This window comes from Oncorhynchus gorbuscha, linkage group LG01 (assembly GCF_021184085.1).
Source record: "Oncorhynchus gorbuscha isolate QuinsamMale2020 ecotype Even-year linkage group LG01, OgorEven_v1.0, whole genome shotgun sequence".
NCBI lineage: Eukaryota > Metazoa > Chordata > Actinopteri > Salmoniformes > Salmonidae > Oncorhynchus > Oncorhynchus gorbuscha.
This window is the reverse complement of record NC_060173.1, coordinates 39,776,054-39,797,415: the sequence shown is the minus strand read 5'-3', so window position 1 is coordinate 39,797,415 and position 21,362 is coordinate 39,776,054. Positions and strand designations below refer to the sequence as shown.

General features: G+C 50.7%; 1 protein-coding gene across 1 annotated transcript in view; it reads left to right on the top strand.

The window, feature by feature from the left end:
- The window catches only part of znf423 (zinc finger protein 423), a 161,032-nt gene that overhangs the window by 61,711 nt on the left and 77,959 nt on the right, over positions 1-21,362 (top strand). The window contains 2 exon segments of the mRNA XM_046352421.1: positions 17,549-17,628; positions 17,630-20,998. Of these exon segments, the coding sequence (XP_046208377.1) occupies positions 17,549-17,628; positions 17,630-20,998 (3,449 nt within the window).

Sequence of the window (21,362 nt, the reverse complement as noted above, 5' to 3'; positions counted from 1 at the left end):
TTAGGACTCGTTTTACTGTGGATATAGATACTTTTGTACCTGTTTTCTCCAGCACCTTTGCTGTTGTTCTGGGATTTATTTGCACTTCTCGCACCAAAGTACGTTCATCTCTAGGAGACAGAACACATCTCCTTCCTGAGTGGTATGACGGCTGCGAGGTCCCATGGTGTTTTTACTTGCATACTATTGTTTGTACAGAAGAACGTGGTACTTTCAGGCATTTGGAAATTGCTCCCAAGGATGAACCAGACTTGTGGAGGCATACACATTTTTGTCTGAAGCCTTGGCTGATTTCTTTTGATTTTCCCATGATGTCAAGCAAAGTTTAAAGGTAGGTTTTGAAATACAGTGAATTATAAAGTGAAATAATCTGTCTGTAAACTATTGTTTGAAATATTACTTGTTATGCACAAAGTATATGTCCTAACCAACTTGCCAAAACTATAGTTTGTTAACAAGAAATGTGTGGAGTGGTTGAAAAACAAGTTTTAATGATTCCAACCTAAGTGTAGCCTAGTGGTTAGAGCGTTGGACTAGTAACCGGAAGGTTGCGAGTTCAAACCCCCGAGCTGACAAGGTACAAATCTGCCGTTCTGCCCCTGAACAGGCAGTTAACCCACTGTTCCCAGGCCGTCATTGAAAATAAGAATATGTTCTTAACTGACTTGCCTGGTTAAATAAAGGTAAAATAAAATAAAAAACTTCCGACTTCAACTATATAAGAGCGAAATATATATATAAACACACACACTTTGTTGTTTTTGCAGCTCTCTGTCAGACCGGTTGGCCCCTTTTTTACGTGTGGACTGTTCTGTAATCTTAGAGGGCGGCTTTGAGGTGTGTGTGATGGAATCTGAGAGGCAGTAGGCTGGCATTAAAGGGGATGTTTTAATTGTGAGGTAGGCAGCCCATGTCTGGGTCAGTCTATACCACTCAGTAACCATAATGAGGGGGCACTGCAGGAAGAGATGGAGAGAGAATGGGAGGAAAAGGACAGACTGTGATATGGAGGGAGACTGGGTGGACAGCATATTATTTTGAGGAAGCAGCGCTAGTAGCGACAATGGAAGACATTACAGTGAAGTTGATGAGAGCAGCCAGCCACAGAGGGGGCGATGTGATGTCAGCTATGCTACGGTTGGATGGGAGTTAGGGGAGGCTCTGTTCTCCAGTTCTTCCCGTACGAAGGGCTCCCCAGTGGGGCTTGGACCAGCCTCTGGCAGCCTCTCTCATACACCCACTTACCCCCACCCCACCCCCTGACGTCAGCATGTGACTGGCTTTCTTCCCTGGGGGCCTGGAGCAGCCATTGTTTCCCTCCTCCCCCTCCCCCTCAGGCCTGCTCCACACTGCTCCTCTCCCTGTCCTTTGTCCCTGGAAATAGCTGGCCTGCTTAGTGCCTGATTCGGATTCGTTGCTCTTTGGCAGTCACTGGAGATGAGGGGGCGGTGGGTGATGGCGTGGGGGTGCTTCCACACTGGGTGAGGTAGAGGGGTTGGCTATGATGTCGGGGGAGTCATATTTGAGTTGTTTTTGCTGGGGGAAACAAAATGTATATAGGTGAGTGAGCATTGATTTGTCAGTGGTTGTGACATTGGAGCCACCCCAAGGAGAGGGTAGGGGGTGGGGAGCACTGTGGGGCCAGGCAGTGAGCTCAAAGCCGAAGACCCAGAATTGGGGTTAAGGACCAAGAGAATCCTCCCTATATTCCCTCTTCCCCACATCCCACGCACAGAGGAGAGCTTTTGAAATATTTAAATCTGCTTTTCATTTTCAAATATGATCGAAAACATAGTTCTAAATAAGTAAGCAGAGCCATGGGGGATAGAATCAGACAAGACTTCGAATACCCAACAAAACACACAACAACAACCATATATATTTTTTAAGCGGTCACGTTATTAGTCTTGCTGCATCACTGTCTTTTCAGAAGCAAGAAGTCTCTTTCCTTTCTTTCACTCTTTTTTTCTCCTTCGTTCTTTTTTTCCTTTTAATGAGAGCAGCTCCAGTGGAGCGCGGTGGGGACGTGGCGGGCCTGCACTCTGGCTCACTGGTGGGAGCGCCCTGCTCGAGTAATGAACTCCCCCAGGACGCGGCACAGCAATGCGGGCCTGTTTCCATGTGCTGGGGAAGGCAGGGAGGGCTGGGGTGGTGGTGATGATGCTGTTGCTGATGTGGGGGGGTGGCTGTGGCTTTGGAGAGAAGAGAGAGACTTGCTCACCCCCCCGGTCGGCTGCCAAACAGTGCGGCCTGTGAGTGAGCAGATAAAGGGGGAGGGGGAGGCTGGGAGGAGAGGCTAGGGGGGGCTGACAGCTGTGAGGGACTTGGGGCTGACTGGTGAGGGGCTGATAAGGGTCGGTATGGATCGGAGGCACGAGGAGAACACTAATAATCCTCTAGCACTCTGCCACTGTGTGGAAAAGTTAAGGAAAGCTGAAGGGAGCACAGAGACTGGGGGTGTTGGGTAATGAGGAGGAGGAGACCAATGAACAGCTTGTCAAGAGACACAAATCACATCTCAGCAAACTGTAGATTGGAAGATAGTCACTGGTTAGTTTGTTTTCCTCATGGCCAGCCACCTTTCGTTCATGGGCCTCTATGCTGCTGTTGTCCTGTTTGGTAAGTCCATCTGGAAGAGAAGATGATCTGGTCTACAATTCTCCATTTGGCCCATGGCTGATGGACCACAGTGTTGTAGTGTCCACTTGTGTCGCTAACTAGTAGCAGGCTAGCATTATGGTAAAACTGGTTCCGAACATAACTGCTTACCTTCAACACTAGACTCCCCCTTCCACCAACTCCAGGCCTGACCCCATAGTCCCTTCATTGTAACTCATAGGTATCAATATCAGAGCAGAAAGAGGGTCAACAAGGGAAACCCACATTAAATTAGGCAAGAGGAATTGTTTTTTTCTAGATACCCACGTCTATTTTTTTTTTTTTTTTTTTTGTAATACAATTTCAGTAATGGAACACCAGTAAGTAATAACAACACTTGGGGGTTTGATTTAATTGAATTGTTGTATTAATTTAATTTTGGGGCAGGCATGTGCTTTTAGCCTCGCCTGGCATCGAACTAAGTGTCACAGGAGGGCTGGTGGTTTGTGGATGGAGGTACTGTAAGAGCTGTGAATATGCATCCAGGTGAATGGCCTACATTATGAGTTTGGCAGCTTCTGTCTTGCCGTGTCCTTATTCTCTCTTGACATTTTGAAGTCATGCAGATTAAACTCAATCAGTCAAACCCCTTTTAATAAAATTAGGAAATTGAATAAAATGTTCCTGTCCTTTCAGCCAGTGGCTACAATGTCTCTATGGTTGTGAAATGTTACTGCAGGACCGGGTGGTCGTGTAGTACTGTAACCCAGGCTGGTGTATGTTACTGCAAGACCGGGTGGTCGTGTAGTACTGTAACCCAGGCTGGTGTATGTTACTGCAGGACCGGGTGGTCGTGTAGTACTGTAACCCAGGCTGGTGTATGTTACTGCAGGACCGGGTGGCGTGTAGTACTGTAACCCAGGTTGGTGTAGTTACTGTAACCCAGGTGGTCGTGTAGTACTGTAACACAGGTTGGTGTACTTACTGTAACACAGGTTGGTGTACTTACTGTAACCCAGGTTGGTGTAGTACTGTAGCACAGGCTGGTGTATGTTACTGCAAGACCGGGTGGTCGTGTAGTACTGTAACCCAGGCTGGTGTATGTTACTGCAGGACCGGGTGGTCGTGTAGTACTGTAACCCAGGCTAGTGTATGTTACTGCAGGACCGGGTGGTCGTGTAGTACTGTAACCCAGGCTGGTGTATGTTACTGCAGGACCGGGTGGTCGTGTAGTACTGTAACCCAGGCTGGTGTATGTTACTGCAGGACCGGGTGGTCTCTGTAGTACTGTAACCCAGGTTGGTGTATGTTACTGCAGGACCGGGTGGCGTGTAGTACTGTAACCCAGGCTGGTGTATGTTACTGCAGGACCGGGTGGCGTGTAGTACTGTAACCCAGGTTGGTGTAGTACTGTAACCCAGGCTGGTGTATGTTACTGCAGGACCAGGTGGGGTGTGTGTTGTCTTTTGAGGAGTACTGTGGTCCACTATACCCTGAATTGTGACAGTCTGACGGGCAGCCGAATGGGTGAGGTGATCTGCCATTAGCATGCCGAGGGTAGGCAGCATTAGAAAGCTGGGTGGGAGGGGGACGTGGGGTCCGTAGAAAGGCATGAAAGCACAATGAGCTAAAAGCCGCATTGTCTTTTTCCCTAACATTTCCATGTTTCTGTTCTTGTGCTTTATTAAAAGGTGGAGGTGGTGAGGTGTTTGAAGTCGGGAGGGTGCAGTACTTTTTGTCTGGTCCCTCTGCAATCCTTTTTTCTGCTGTGGAGTCAAACCAGCCAGTGGTCACCATTGATCTATTCTTCCCACTATGCATCTGCAGAACCCAGTTGTGTGCGAGTGTATGTGTGTGTAAGCATTCTCTCTCACATATAGGCATGTTGACGGCTTATTGAATGCATGTTCTTGTATGTAAGAATGTGAGAGGGTTTGTTTAATGGTTTTGTGTGTGTGTGTGTGTGTGTGTGTGTGTGTGTGTGTGTGTGTGTGTGTGTGTGTGTGTGTGTGTGTGTGTGTGTGTGTGTGTGTGTGTGTGTGTGTGTGTGTGTGTGTGTATGAAGGTCAGTTTGGTTTCTCCTTCCCAGAGAACAGCCCCTGGGGCGATGCCAGAAGTTCCCAACAAAAGTTTTTTTCTCTCTCTGTCGGGCAGTCACAGTGGACAGCCATCCCCCCGCAGGCCAGCGGGAGGACCCCTGAGTGGATTGGGGCCTCGCTGGCGGGGAGGAGGGGGTAGAAGGGCAGAACTAGATCTGGCGCTGTTTGTACGGCCTGGTGGGGGTTTGGGGGGTTGGGGGTGAGGACTAGAGCAAAGGCAACCCCAGGAGCCAATGGATTTGAGAAGTTTTTGGGAACCCCCATCCTCCCTCTCTCGCTCCATGGTTTGGCGGATGTAGACCGTAATTACAGGACCCCCTGGCCTCTCATTCTCCCGGCCTCTGCCTTTGATCTGTTTCATGTTGGACAGATATTTTTCCCCCCACTAGCTCTACCTTTGTCTCGTTCTCCATTTCTTTTCTCTGTGGCTCCTTTCCCCCTGTCCGTACCCCCTTTTGATACACACTGTGCGGCTCTGCGCTCTTTAATACACAAAGAAACGTATATTTTCCCCTATTTTTTGTTTTAAAGTTGGGCCCTTTTTGTTGATGACCACATTGAACTTGATACAGATTTTTTTGTGGGGGGGCTTTGTAGTCCAAAGTTAAAAGCTCTTCTCTTATTTCTGGTCTTGTGTGAAGCAGACTCACAAAGCCAACAACCAGCCCTTCGTGGAGCCAGCCCTGACCGACTCCCAGACATGCCCCCTCTGACCGTTGTCCCTCGTTTAAATGTTCCGCCCCTTGTTTGAACAGTAAACAATTATGAGGCATATGCATGGTGCGTGCATGTGTGTAGGAGAGGGCCAGGGACTGTTAGTTGGAAAATAATAATGCAATTATGAAAGTAGACCTACACTAAACAGGGAACCCCACCTGTTGTCTCTATGTAGCTCCCTGTCAGAGACAAGTCCTGCCAGGCATTGATCCTGGCCGGCCTAGCTGTGACTGTGTGGCTGTGTGGGTGGAATCAGGGACATGCTTTGTTTGTTTGGAAGGTAATGGCCAAGCTACAATAATGGCCTGTTGATTCACCACCCTGTGTATTTGATATAGCCATTCTGCTCAGCTAATTGCTAGTGTGTATCCACGCAGTCCATAGGCAGTTCAATCACACCAGTATTGTTAGCTACAGCTAGGCAATTGTAGCTATACATAATCAGTACACATCTTTTAACCCTAATTGCAGTTCAATTGAGGTGAGTACTAGTTCCATTGGACTGGAAATGAGTGGCGAGTATTGTAGGTGTAGCTTGGCAGGTGGCAGGGCTTGCTCTGAGATCTATACAAAGTGTGTGTGTTTGTGGTTTTTAGTATTCTTGTGGTGACCAGAAGTCAGTCCCCACAAGGAAAAAGGCTATTTTAGGCTTAGGGGTTAGGTTTATGGTTACAATTTGGGGTTAAGCGTTATGTTTAGGTTAGGGTTTAGGTTAGGGTTTAGGGAAATAGGATTATAAATGGGAATAAATGTTTTGGTCCCCAACAGGACAGTAAATGAATTGTGTGTGTGTGTGTGTGTGTGTGTGTGTGGTAGAGTAGCGCTGCAGACTGAAGGCATGTTGCCCAGACACATCGCTCCTGGACATGGCTGTACTCTGACCAGCTCTCCCATCACCTGTCCAGGAGAGGAGATGTGCTGCTCAAGGCAGGAATTACAGAACAGGAAAATCCAAACATTTGTGGAGAAAATGATTTGTTGTTGCTGCAGATGATTTGGGCAGTTCTAGTTGTAAATATCTCTCTAACAACCTATTTCTCTCTTCCTCTACATCTTCCTATTTTTGTCTCTCTACCTCACCCCCCTCACCCGGTCTCTCTGTGTGACAGTGAGGGGTGGTGTAATGACAGTGTTGAGGTGGAGCTCTCTCTGTGTCCTTGAACCCCAGCTGGGTGCTCTGGTGTCACCCTGAGCAGTTTAATAACAGACTAATTATCCTGTCCTTATTCACAGTGTACAGTCACAATAGCAGGGTTGTCCAGGTTTCTCCTTCACCCTGCCCCCTCTCTGTTGCTTACTGTGTGGGTGTGTGAGTACCCGTCAATCAGAGCCTGTGCTCTGTATTGGTTCCTATTCTGTGTTACTGCTTGTGTGTATCCATGCCTGTCTCCTTGAATCGGAGGGGTTTTGTGTTTGTGGCACTGTGTCTGTGTGTATGTCCGCCTGTCTATGCCTGTGTGTGTGTGTGTGTGTGTGTGTGTGTGTGTGTGTGTGTGTGTGTGTGTGTGTGTGTGTGTGTGTGTGTGTGTGTGTGTGTGTGTGTGTGTGTGTGTGTGTGTGTGTGTGTGGCTCTGTGTGTGTGGCTCTGTGTGTGTGGCTCTGTGTGTGTGGCTCTGTGTGTGTGGCTCTGTGTGTGTGGCTCTGTGTGTGTGGCTCTGTGTGTGTGTGTGTGTGTGGCTCTGTCTGTGTGTGTGTGTGGCTCTGTCTGTGTGTGTGTGTGGCTCTGTCTGTGTGTGTGTGTGTGGCTCTGTCTGTGTGTGTGTGTGTGTGTGTGTGTGTGTGTGTGTGTGGCTCTGTCTGTGTGTGTGTGTGTGGCTCTGTCTGTGTGTGTGTGTGTGGCTCTGTCTGTGTGTGTGTGTGGGGCTCTGTCTGTGTGTGTGTGTGGGGCTCTGTGTGTGTGTGTGTGTGGGGCTCTGTCTGTGTGTGTGTGTGGGGCTCTGTGTGTGTGTGTGTGTGTGGGGCTCTGTGTGTGTGTGTGTGTGTGTGGGGCTCTGTGTGTGTGTGTGTGTGTGTGGGGCTCTGTGTGTGTGTGTGTGTGTGTGGGGCTCTGTGTGTGTGTGTGTGTGTGTGGGGCTCTGTGTGTGTGTGTGTGGGGCTCTGTGTGTGTGTGTGTGTGGGGCTCTGTGTGGGGCTCTGTGTGTGTGTGTGTGTGTGTGTGGGGCTCTGTGTGTGTGTGTGGGGCTCTGTGTGTGTGTGTGTGTGTGGGGCTCTGTGTGTGTGTGTGTGTGTGGGGCTCTGTGTGTGTGTGTGTGTGGGGCTCTGTGTGTGTGTGTGTGTGGGGCTCTGTGTGTGTGTGTGTGTGTGTGTGTGTGGGGCTCTGTCAGTGTGTGTGTGGGGCTCTGTGTGTGTGTGTGTGTGTGTGTGTGTGTGTGTGTGTGTGTGTGTGTGTGTGTGTGTGTGTGTGTGTGTGTGTGTGTGTGTGTGTGTGTGTGTGTGTGTGTGTGTGTGGCTCTGTGTGTGTGTGTGTGTGTGTGTGTGGGGCTCTGTGTGTGTGTGTGTGTGTGGGGCTCTGTCAGTGTGTGTGTGGGGCTCTGTCAGTGTGTGTGTGGGGCTCTGTCAGTGTGTGTGTGGGGCTCTGTCAGTGTGTGTGTGGGGCTCTGTGAGTGTGTGTGTGGGGCTCTGTCAGTGTGTGTGTGTGGGGCTCTGTCAGTGTGTGTGTGGGGCTCTGTCCGTGTGTGTGTGTGGGGCTCTGTCCGTGTGTGTGTGTGGGGCTCTGTCCGTGTGTGTGTGTGGGGCTCTGTCCGTGTGTGTGTGTGGGGCTCTGTCCGTGTGTGTGTGTGGGGCTCTGTCCGTGTGTGTGTGTGTGTGGGTGGCTCTGTCAGTGTGTGTGTGTGGGTGGCTCTGTCAGTGTGTGTGTGTGGGTGGCTCTGTCAGTGTGTGTGTGTGTGGGGCTCTGTCAGTGTGTGTGGGGCTCTGTCAGTGTGTGTGTGTGTGGGGCTCTGTCAGTGTGTGTGGGGCTCTGTCAGTGTGTGTGTGTGTGGGGCTCTGTCAGTGTGTGTGTGTGTGGGGCTCTGTCAGTGTGTGTGTGTGTGGGGCTCTGTCAGTGTGTGTGTGTGTGGGGCTCTGTCAGTGTGTGTGTGTGTGTGTGTGTGTGTGTGTGTGTGTGTGTGTGTGTGTGTGTGTGTGTGTGTGTGTGTGTGTGTGTGTGGCTCTGTCAGTGTGTGTGTGGCTCTGCCTGTATGTGTGGCTCTGCCTGTGTGTGTGTCTATGCCGGTGTGTGTCTATGCCACTAAGTGTGTGTGTGTGCCAGTGTGTGTGTGTGTGTCTATGCCTGTGTGTGTGTGTGTGTCTATGCCTGTGTGTGGCTCTGTGTGTGTGTGGCTCTGTGTGTGTGTGGCTCTGTGTGTGTGTGGCTCTGTGTGTGTGTGTGGCTCTGTGTGTGTGTGTGGCTCTGTCAGTGTGTGTGTGTGGCTCTGTCAGTGTGTGTGTGTGGCTCTGTCAGTGTGTGTGTGTGGCTCTGTCAGTGTGTGTGTGTGGCTCTGTCAGTGTGTGTGGCTCTGTCAGTGTGTGTGTGTGTGGCTCTGTCAGTGTGTGTGTGTGTGGCTCTGTCAGAGTGTGTGTGTGTGGCTCTGTCAGAGTGTGTGTGTGTGGCTCTGTCAGAGTGTGTGTGTGTGGCTCTGTCAGAGTGTGTGTGTGTGGCTCTGTCAGAGTGTGTGTGTGTGGCTCTGTCAGAGTGTGTGTGTGTGGCTCTGTCAGTGTGTGTGTGTGGCTCTGTCAGTGTGTGTGTGTGGCTCTGTCAGTGTGTGTGTGTGGCTCTGTCAGTGTGTGTATGTGTCCCTGCCAGTTTGTGTGTCCCTGCCAGTTTGTGTGTCCCTGCCAGTTTGTGTGGCTCTGCCTGTGTGGCTCTGCCTGTGTGTGTGGCTCTGCCCATGTGTGTGTGGCTCTGCCCATGTGTGTGTGTGTGTGTCTATGCCTGTGTGTGTGGCTCTGCCTATGCCTGTGTGTGTGGCTCTGCCTATGCCTGTGTGTGTGGCTCTGCCTATGCCTGTGTGTGTGTGTGACTATGCCAGTGTGTGTGTGTGACTATGCCAGTGTGTGTGTGTTTGTCCCTGCCAGTGTGTCTCTGCCTGCCAGTGTGTGTGTCTCTACCCGTGTGTATGTGTGGTTCCTTCTCACCGTCTGTGCTCTACTCCCTCAGTGTGTCACTAATGGCAGGTCCAGGTGTTCCTCTCAGTGCCGCTCCTCCCCAGAGAGGCCGGGGGGCTCCTAGGGTGTCACAGTGGGCAGGAGGTACCCGCCTCTCTCTGCCTGTGCTGGGGGTCCCCTGGGCCCCAAGCCTCCCAGGAGCCCCAGTCCTAACCCCCATCTCTCAGCCCAGGCTGCTGCTGCCTGCATCTCCCCATCTGAAACCACACAGCTCAGCCTACTGCTTCTGCTCAGCTCCAGCTGCCGGCATGACTTATTTACAGGCCCTACTACACCAGGGTGGGGGTGGGGGGGTCTACAAACATGGGGTAACCTCAGAGGAACAGGAAAACTGGCAGAATGACAACTAGCTCTGCTCCACTGGTAGAGGTACAGAGAGTGTACGTTAGTCTGGTTGTAGTCGCTCACAACATGAGGACATTTTGTCTGTCTGTTTGTTATTTGACAGACACAATGTAGTGGTGTAATGTCTTTCCCCCATCTCATTCAGTGGATATATGGATGCATGTTTGGGGCAGTATACCACTGCCTTGTATTCTCCCAGGCAGACTCTAGGTGGCAATGTCTCTAGTTGTTGGGGTAGCTGATTTTCTGAAGCAGATTTTATTTTGGTGTTCTTAGCCAGGCCTGGACAGTATGGAAAGGGATGCTTGTTTCATACTCCATTTGTGTTTACTAAAGGACCATATGTCTCTTGTTAGATTTCTGAGTGGACATGGCTGTCATACCACAGATAGATAGGAGTGACATTACATAAGTGATGTCTCCTGGTAACTCCTCTATCCCAAGGCCCCTCCTTCTGAGTACATTCGCTAACCCCTCCACTAAACTCCTCCTGTGCTGAACCTGCCGCCGGCGATGCCGGCTATTTTTAATAATGAGGTTTAGTTGATTGAGCTCTGTTGAATGATGCTGAGAGAACGGCTTTAACCTAGAAAATCCTCAGCATACACCTTAGTCACAGCACAGAGACCAACACAGTGTCTGACTCATAACCCCACAGAGCAGAACAGCGTCATAAGACCTGAGTCACAACCCATTGAAAAGCCCTGGAGAATAGTCAGGAGAGAGGGAAGAGGGTTACATGCAACAAGAGGACCTGGTGAGCTGTGAGAGAATGGATGTGTTTGATCATAGGGGAGAGGTTGAGGGCTGAACGACGGAGAAAACGCTTCGGTGGGGTCTGCCTAAAGCCCAGGGAAAGAGAGGACGCTCAGATCCCAGAGAACAAGAGCACAGCCGGACGCTGACGAAGGGCTGACTGAAACCGATGGTGTGGTGGTGCAGCTATGGTGGCAGGTGAAACCATGGCGGTTGAGCAAAGCTATGGTGGCAGGTGAAACCATGGCGGTTGAGCAAAGCTATGGTGGCAGGTGAAACCATGGCGGTTGAGCAAAGCTATGGTGGTAGGTGAAACCATAGCGGTTGAGCAAAGCTATGGTGGCAGGTGAAACCATGGCGGTTGAGCAAAGCTATGGTGGTAGGTGAAACCATGGCGGTTGAGCAAAGCTATGGTGGTAGGTGAAACCATGGCGGTTGAGCAAAGCTATGGTGGCAGGTGAAACCATGGTGGTTGAGCAAAGCTATGGTGGCAGGTGAAACCATAGTGGTCTGTTGAAGGTTTGTGCTGTTGATTTCATCCATGGGATCTCACAACAGTTGCCCATTGACAGAGGGAACATGCCCAAAATGTTACTCACACACTGTGACACAGGCAAGGGAGAGGGACTGAGAGGTAGAGTGAGAGAGAGGCAAGGTTGGAGAGGGATGAGAAGAAGAGATGGGCAGAGAGAGAGTAGAGGTAGAGAGTGCAGGATAGAGTAGGGGGAGAGAGGGAGAACCAGATGCCTGCCGTCTTCCTCCACATGGCCTCTGTAGCAAGAATTGTTTTGGTACACTTCACATGTAATTAATGTGCAGCTGTTTAACAGTGCTGGCTCCTTGCAGCTCTCACAGACCGACCAAGACTTGAGTCAAACTCATCTTAACCAATCACGGTTGGTCTCTCTCTCGCTCTCTCGCTCTCTCGCTCTCGCTCTCGACGCACATTCACAATTCTATGAATTTTATTGGACGTTACTTTCTCCTTATATAGTAACATTACCCGGTGTAAATCTGCTTCACTTAATGTAGTTCAATAACCCCCCCCCAAATAATTGCTGACACCCCATTCTTTCTGCAGACATCATTTAATCTTACTTCGGAGCAGATATTTAACAGAGTTTTCTGAAAATCTGTACGCATAACAAACTGAGTGAGATTGTACCAAGATTCAGTTACCAAACTTCCATTTTCAGTGTAAGTTGTTTTTTCATATTTTTTCCTCTCACCAATCCACACACAATACCCTATAATGACAAAGCAAAAACTGTTTTTTATATCACATTTACGTAAGTATTACAGCCCCTTTACTCAGTACTTTGTCAAAGCACCTTTTGCGGTGATTACAGCCTTGAGTCTTCTTATTTATGGGGCTACAAGCTTGGCACACCTGTATTTTGGCAGTTCCTTCTATTCTTCTCTGCAGATCTTCTCAAACTTCGCTGCACAGCTATTTTCAGGTCTCCCCAGAGATGTTTGATTGGGTTCAAGTCCGGGCTCTGGCTGGGTCACTCAAGGACATTCAGAAACTTTGCCTTTTGGCAAACTCCAAGCGGGCTGTAGTGCTTTTTCCATGTGTCCACTGTCCTTCTGGAAGGTTCTCCCATCTCCACAGAGGAACTCTGGAGCTCTGTCGGAGTGACTATCGGGTTCTTGGTCACCTCCCTGACCAAGGCCCTTCTCCCCGATTGCTCAGTTTGGCTAGGCAGCCAGCTCCAGGATGAGTCTTGGTGGTTCCAAACGTCTTCAATTTAAGAGTGATGGAGGCCACTGTGTTCTTGAGGACTTTCAATGCTGCAAAAATGTTTTGGTACCCATGCCCAGATCTGTGCCTGGACACATCAATGGAAACGGGATGCATCTGGGCTCAATTTCAAGTCTCATAGCAGAGGGTCTGAATACTTATGTAATTAAGGTATTTCTGTTTTTGATTTTTAATTTAGCAAATATTTCTAAATATCTGTTTTCGTTTGGCAGTATGGGGTATTGTGTGTAGATTGATAAGAAAACAAATCTGTAATACATTTCAGAACGAGGCTGTAACATATAATGTGAGAAAAGTCTAGGTGTCTGAATACTTTCAGAATGCACTGTACGAGGGGTGATGGAGGTCCTTAGTGGTTCAAGGTTGTGTCTTTAGGACTGAGTGACTCATATACTGGTCAACCTCCCATGTTTGTCCCAGTTCCCCTCCTGTCACCTGGATGTCTCTTGGGTGGTGAATAGAGGAGAGGCCTGTCAGCTGTTGCCGCCCCATGCCCCCCTCACCCCGACGCCCCCTGCCCCTCACCTTCTGCCCTGGGAATGTGGCCGGCTGCTTGGGAACTTTTGGGCGCCAAATGCTCCATATGGGCTGTGGGCAGCGTGTGACTGTGTCCTCCAGGACTCAGGCCCCTGACAGACTGCGTCCGCTCTGACTTCACCCACCCTGTGTGTGTGTGTGTCCTCCAGGACTCAGGCCCCTGACAGACTGCGTCCGCTCTGACTTCACCCACCCTGTGTGTGTGTGTGTCCTCCAGTACTCAGGTCCCTGACAGACTGCTTCCCATGGGTCTGAGGGACAGCAGTGGACTGGAGACCTCTAGAGACAGACTAGGCCTAGGGAGATAAATGTGTGTACATTTGCGAAAGAGGGAGATTAAACATTTTGATGGTCAACAACAACCCCACATGGCTTCAGACCCCATCAGAAGTAACAGCGTGTGTTGTGATACAGTATTTGACTGAGGACTGAGTTATAGCATAGTATACCACAATTTAGGTTGATAGTTTTACCCTGGAAAAGTTTGGAAACGATGGATTGATAGTGGGAGGAAGGAAGAGGGGAGAAGAGGTGAGAAGTAAGGACAGAAGGAGCTTGAAAATGGGGAGCAGTTCTCCTCTTGAAAGTTCCATTCCCCCTGTCGGCTTGTCCGTTGCTCCAGGCTTGTCTGGCCTGCATGCTGCGCTGCCCTGTCAGAGACCTGGCTGGAAGTTGTTTTTCTGCCCCCTACGGTGCGTCTCTGCTGCCTGGGGCCATGGGAAGGGGGCCAAGGGGATGGGGTTGGGAGCCAGGCAGGGAGCTCGGTGGAAGTTTGGGCAGGGAGCCAGACTGAAAGGTGGAAATGTTAATTAGGGAGGAGGGGTGTGAGTGGAGGGCAGGGGAATGTGACTAGGTGAGCCCATATGATAAACATACACACATACTGTACAGTAGTCTTATTAGAGAAGACCTTCTACATTACCCACTGCTCCCTCAGTAGGGCCAGTCTTGTTACCTGATTCCTGATGTCTCTGACCCACTGGGGGGTGGCAGCAGCTATGGACCTTGCTGTTACTCTTCATTACAACTATTGATCATCCATAAATATTGATTCAATGGTCACCCACTTTGTTTTTGTCCTAGTCCAAACCATGTTGTGTGGTATTGAAATGATGTGTACGGCATAAATAACACACACACACCACGGTTGTCCAAGGCCTGAGTGACTACAGACAACTGCTTTCTAGAATAGGATAGAAACAGACCCCCTGCTTTTAATCAAGTCTCAGTAGAGGAGATGTCAGCCCAGTCAAGCTCCTCCCCAGGAGGAGCACGTTGACACTGCAGATTATCTCCATATGCATATGGAGCAGGTTTAGTAGCAGTTCAGTTGATAGAACAGATTATTAATGATCACATTGTTTGGACATGAAGGAAGGCGTTAGTCTGTCTGCCAGTCAGTGTTGTGGACATCATGTGGAAACGGAGGGAGGCCGTCCTGCTCTAATGAACAGCCTGGCTTTTTGCTTTCTGGGGCTGTGTTTCCGTTGCACTTCAGAGGAGACGCCGCCACAGCGGCTTCTCAGGGGTGGCGTGGTTTTGGGATGGGGTACACGGGGAGACGGACCTCTGTCCTCGTGTCTGATGAGGGGAAGAGCAAGCTAGAGCTGGGGACGCCAGGCTGGGCATGTCTTCATTACCGCGTTTCCTCCACGCTCCGGCCTCGGCATGCTGGCTGGTTGGCCAGCCTATTAGAGAGGGGACAGGCGTCATCAGGCCGGCCCAGTCTGGATAGAGCGAGGTGGGGGGTGGGGCAGCATGGGGCGTCCTCTTGAAACTCAGACCAAAATTGGCCATCCCTGCTCCATCCATCCACTACCTCTATGCTCGTGCTCAGGTAGAGCTCAGTTGGGTCCTTCGTCTGTGGCCTTGTGTTTTGTTCGGCCAGTTCCAATTACTGGGCCCTGATTGGAGGCAGGATGGCCGTTCTTCCTCTGGACTGCAGTGTCTCCATCTGCCAGGCACTCCCTCCTCCCTGCCTGGCCCCACCCCTCCACCTGGGCCATGGCAGCGGAGGTGAAGGCCAGCGCCAGGGGCAGCCATGACTGTAGCCTGTTAATTCAGTAATGAGTAACAACATGAAAGACATGGGCGGACGGAGGGTGGAACAGACTGGGAGAGCGAGATAAAGACAGAGAAGCCATCAGGGGTGTGCTTGGGAACGCTGGAGTGAGGAGACATGGGAGCAGCATGTGTTTGCGAGCCCATTCCAGTCTTTTCTCGCTTTTCTCTCTGCTTCCCCCTCTTTATTTTCTGTTTCTTTTCTAATTTAACTTTTCATTGAAATTTCTTACCCTGTTTAGTGCTCTTGCCAAGTCCCCCAGCGGACCGATGACAAAAGCCCTCTAAAAGCCATGTGATCTTCCATTTTCCGACAGCCACACTTCTGAGGATTAAGGCTATTTAATGGCTATAATCTCCTTTCTCAAAAGTGATTTCTCACATTCTGTTGCAGTCAGAGGGATTGCATTAGCATTAATAGATTTAGAATTCGACAGAATGACCACATGTGCCAGGAGTTTTTTTCCTTCTCTTCTTCCCTCACCATTCTTTCTCCCTCCCACTTCTCTACTTATTTAGCTCTCATTTGATTTATTTCTTCTTCTTCATGCTCAAGCAAGTGTTCCTTTTGTATGTGGTGTGATGTGGTGCAGTACATGGCTGGGGCTCGGCAGGACGGCGTACCTGTCAGTCGTGAGCAGCTCTCCCCTCTGCTCTCTCACCTCCACTCGGCTCACATCAGAGACCAGCCTGTCAGGGGCCACGCTTTCATTGTGCAGCCAAAGAATTCACCCCAGTTAAGGGCCTTTTGGGCTTTTCATCCCCTCTCTTTATTCGGGACGCCGAGGCCCTCTCTCGCTCCTGTGTTGCCGGGGTTTAACTTGTGTCAGAATGACTCTTATCCTGACACGGACACAAAGGCATGAGAGGAGGACTGGGGGGAATGGCTACAATAGGGAGGGGATGTCCAGACACCCCAGCTGTGTAGACAGTGGGGTACAGGCCTTAACTGTAATCTGAGAAACAGAGTTGTTCCCCCCTTCATCACGTTTACATAGTTACCCACACATAAATACAGCACACACTCACGCGCGAGCACAGATACACGCATACACACACACACAATGCAGGTGGTACTCCGTTTTGGGCTCAAAATAGCATTTATGTTAGGATTTATGTACTCAACAAAACAGCGTGTTACTGGTTTGATCTGTAGCATATAAATAGGCTGTAATTGTTAGTTTCTCCTGCTTCCCCTCCGCTTCTCTGTACAAATTATCTCAAACATATTTCCCAGCATCTTTTCTTTCCATCTTTGTCCATTTCCTTGGTCTCGTTCATACTTGTTTATTATCTTGCCCTCGTCCTGTAATATTACGCTCCTCATTGTTGCGGCTGGATGGCATCTCTCTCCTGTTGCCTTTATCTTCCATGTAATATCTCTATTTTACAGTCTTTTAGAGCAGAGGTTCCTTTCCTAGCTCCAAGTGAAATTCATAATTCATGTTTTTACAACAAGATGACCCACAAACCCCTGCAGTTTTTTTATTTGCTCTGCACAGCATCTACATTTTTCGAGTGCATCGATTCATCACATTCATCTATTTTCCACCAAATCTGCAGTGCATACCTTTTGTATAACACATATTGTACGAGTGGGTAGTGGGAAGGGAAAAATATTTATAGTTGCTTAAAGAGATAAGTAGCAAATTACTTCTCTCTCTTAGATAAAGAATGTTGTTAATACTTTGTTTTGAAGCCTACTTTTGCTGAGAGGACAGTTACCTGTTTGAGTGTGATTGTCAGCCAAAATACAAATGAGATGCAGATTGAGTCACGTGCCCTCCAGCTACAGACTAGTTTCATGTAAAAAGCGTGTTTTATAAGATGGATGTGTGGAGAGGGGAAATGCGGGAGGCTGTTTACTTATTGTAAACATTTGGTTATGTGTGATGATGACTACCAGAGGCTTCTCTCCTCACGCATTTAGAGCAGAGTGTGAAACTTAGTCAAATAAAGCAAACAGGCTGAGCTGGAGAATTCTGGGTTTGTCTGAGCCACAGTGGGACTCCGGGCTCGCAGCATTCCTGCTCAATAAGTCATGAGCGTTTCTCCTCTCCTTCAGACGGCTCTAGTTTAGATGCTAAATAGATGACGTGAGGGCTGTGGCAGGCCCCCTCAGACTGCACAAAGCAGGACAGAGTTAATTTATGCTCTTTGTGTATATTTATATTATGTATGCATTAATAGACTTTCCCTTGTGTCAGCACCAAACTGGAAAAAAGCATACAGAATCCCATGTTTTATTTCATTCACATTGTTATATAAGAATATACCCTCACTATTGGGTGTCTTCTAATCGGTTTTCAGAATTTCAATCTTGTCCCCATAATGACAATATATGATAAGGCAGATGTAATTCTAGATGGGGTGGGGAATGTTTGCTTAGGGAGGATGAAGAGAGAAAATACAATTTGTCCTTATTTCTTAAATCTTGTGGGACTGTCTGTAATTCTATTCTGTTTTAGATTTTTTTTAAATCTCCTCTCTAACGCTTTAATTCTGCCTGTGTTTTGCATTGCAGATGGTGATGATGACCCTGGGCTCTCCTGGGTAGGGTCCTCTCCCTCCAGCAAAGACGTGGCGTCACCGTCACAGATGCTGGGGGGACGGCTGCAGTGATCTGGGCATGGGCACAGGGGAGGAGGAAGGGGGCGCGGGGCTGCCCTACCCCTGCCAGTTCTGCGACAAGTCTTTCAGCCGCCTCAGCTACCTGAAGCGCCACGAGCAGATCCACAGCGACAAGCTGCCCTTCAAGTGCACCTTCTGCAGCCGCCTGTTCAAGCACAAGCGCAGCCGCGACCGCCACGTCAAGCTCCACACCGGAGACAAGAAGTACAGCTGCCAGGAATGTGAGGCGGCTTTCTCCCGCAGCGACCATCTCAAGATCCACCTGAAGACCCACAGCTCCAGCAAGCCCTTTAAGTGCAGCGTGTGCAAGAGAGGCTTCTCCTCCACGTCCTCTCTGCAGAGCCACATGCAGGCCCACAGGAAGAACAAGGAGCACCTGGCCCTGCGTGCTGAAAAGGAAGGGGGGAAGCGTGGCAGCAATGCAGGCAGTGGAGGGGAGATGGACCAGGACCTGTACATGTGTGACTACTGTGAGGAGACCTTCAGCCAGACAGACGAGCTGGAGAAGCACGTAGTGACCCGCCACCCCCAGCTGTCTGACCGCTCTGACCTGCAGTGTATCCACTGCCCCGAGATCTTCAGTGATGAGGGCCTGCTGCTCTCCCATATCGAGACGTCCCACGCTAACCACAAACACAAGTGTCCCGTGTGCTCAGAGCAGTTCCCCTCTGTGGAGGACGTCTACTGCCACATGGACAGCCACCGGCAGCCCGACTCCAGTAATCACAGTCCCAGCCCTGACCCCGTGCTGGGCAGCGTGGCATCCATGAGCAGCGCCACCCCGGACTCCAGCGCCTCTCTGGAGAGGGGTTCCACCCCAGACTCCACCCTGAAGCCCATCCAGAGCCGGCGCAAGCTGGCCCCGAACTCTGACCATGACGACGGGGGTCACTGGACGGCCAAGGTGACCTACAGCTGCCCCTACTGCTCCAAGAGAGACTTCAACAGCCTGGCCGTTCTGGAGATTCATCTGAAGACCATCCATGCAGACAAGCCCCAGCAGAACCACACCTGCCAGCTGTGCCTGGACACCCTGCCCACGCTCTACAACCTCAACGAACACATCCGCAAAGCCCACAGAGGCAGCGGAGGCGCCTCAGCGGCCTTCCCCCTGCTTCAATTCACCAACGTGTCGGCCTTTCACTGCAACTACTGCCCAGACATGTTTGCAGACATCAACACCCTGCAGGAGCACATCCGTGTGTCCCACTGCCTGCCTGGAGGAATGGTCGCAGGCTCCACCACCCTGGAGGGCAACCACGCCTTCTTCTGCAACCAGTGCTCCATGGGCTTTCTCACAGAGTCCTCTCTCACAGAGCACATCCAGCAGACCCACTGCAGTGGAGGAGGCATGCCCAAGATGGAGTCTCCCATCCTGCAGCCCTCCCAGTCCTTCATGGAGGTCTACTCCTGCCCCTACTGCACCAACTCGCCCATCTTCGGCTCCCTGCTCAAGCTCACCAAGCACATCAAGGAGAACCACAAGAACATCCCACTGGCCAATAACAAGCGGCAAGCAAAGGTGGCGGAACTCAGCCCCGCCTCCTCTGATGTGGAGATCTCCTCCCCCAAACGCCATAGGCTAGCTGGGGACTCCACCACGGCAGGGTCCAATGGAGACTACCCCTGCAACCAGTGTGATCTACGCTTCAGCAGCTTCGAGGGTTTTCAAGCCCATCTCAAGTCCCACCTGGAAATGCTGCTGAGGAGGCAGTCTTGCCCGCAGTGCAACAAAGAGGACTTCGACTCCCAGGAGTCTCTGCTGCAGCACCTGACGGTCCACTACACCACCACGTCCACCCAGTACGTCTGTGAGAGCTGTGATAAGCAGTTCTCCTCAGTGGACGATCTGCAGAAGCACCTGCTGGACATGCACACCTTTGTGCTGTACCACTGTACGCTGTGCCAGGAGGTGTTTGACTCCAAGGTGTCTATCCAGGTCCACCTGGCTGTCAAGCACAGCAACGAGAAGAAGATGTTCCGCTGCACAGCCTGCACCTGGGACTTCCGGAAGGAGAGTGACCTTGAGCTGCACGTTAAACACAGCCACCTGGGGCACCCCACCGGCCCCGGTGTCACCAGCAAGGCCCGTAAGTGCATCTTCTGTGGGGAGACGTTCTGCACAGAGGTGGAGCTGCAGTGCCACATCACTACCCACAGTAAGAAGTTCAACTGCCGCTTCTGTGGCAAGGCCTTCCACGCCATCGTTCTGCTGGAAAGGCACCTGAGGGAGAAGCACTGTGTCTTTGATGGGGGGAACGGCACCGGTAATGGAGGAAGCCAGAATGGCACACCCAACGGTGTAACCCAGAGCTCCAAGCGTGGGGGAGGAAGCGAAAGATCGACAGTGGCCACGGAGCAGGCTGACCTGCAGAACATGCTGCTGAAGAACGCGAGTCAGGATGTAGCCAACAGCCATGAGGCCAGCGGAGGGGAGGAGGAGCTGGACAATTCAGAGCCCATGTACGCCTGTGACATCTGTGGAGCAGCATACACTATGGAGAGTCTTCTGCAGAACCACCGACTGAGGGACCACAACATCCAGCCCGGGGACGACGACGCCGGCACCCGCAAGAAGAAGGCCGACTTTATCAAGGGAAACCACAAGTGCAACGTGTGCTCACGGACCTTCTTCTCTGAGAATGGCCTGAGGGAGCACGCCCAGACCCACCGTGGTCCCGCCAAGCACTACATGTGCCCTATCTGTGGAGAGCGCTTCCCCTCCCTGCTCACGCTCACCGAACACAAGGTCACCCACAGCAAGAGCCTGGACACGGGCACCTGCCGCATCTGTAAGATGCCCCTGCAGAGCGAGGAGGACTTCATAGAGCACTGCCAGATGCACCCAGACCTGAGGAACTCTCTGACGGGCTTCCGCTGTGTGGTATGCATGCAGACGGTCACCTCCACCCTGGAGCTCAAGATCCACGGCACCTTCCACATGCAGAAGCTCTCAGCCGGCGGGGGCAGCGGAGGCGGGGGCGGCTCAGCCTCCTCCTCTCCCAATGGCCAGCTGCAGCAACACAAGCACTACAAGTGTGCCCTGTGCCTCAAGGAGTTCAAGAACAAGCAGGATCTGGTGAAGCTGGATGTGAACGGGCTGCCCTATGGGCTGTGTGCTGGCTGTATGAGCCGGGCTACCAACGGCCAGTCTCCGAGTGGGGGCACCACTCCCCAGGAGGCCGGGGGAGAGAAGACTGTGGTTGGGCTGCGATGCCCTGAGTGTGCTGTGAAGTTTGAGTCCCTGGAGGACCTGGAGAGCCACGTTCAGGTGGACCACCCCGAGATGAGCCCGGAGAACAGCGGGGCCAAGAAGGTGACGGATGCCTCTTCTATCCCTAAAGTAAGAACACACGTATAATGTTTTCCCCCACTATGGCTTGATCAGCACATTGATTTGCGTTGAAATCTACGTACAATATAAGAAAATGCTAAGGTTTCGGTAAACAGCAGGTTCAGTTTAGTAATTTATGAATCAGCCATATGGTGAATAACCAACATGGTCCTCTGCAGTATAAAATAAATGGAAGTTATTACCAACCCAACAAAAAGTTGAATGGCCCTGCATTTAGACAAATCTAATGAATGCATTAGAACGTCATTGTATTCAATCACTCCTAATCCTTTTGAAATCTAAAGATTTTTATCATTTGATGCCATGTTGTTCCCACTTATACTTATCATGGGTGCAAAAATAACCCAGTTTT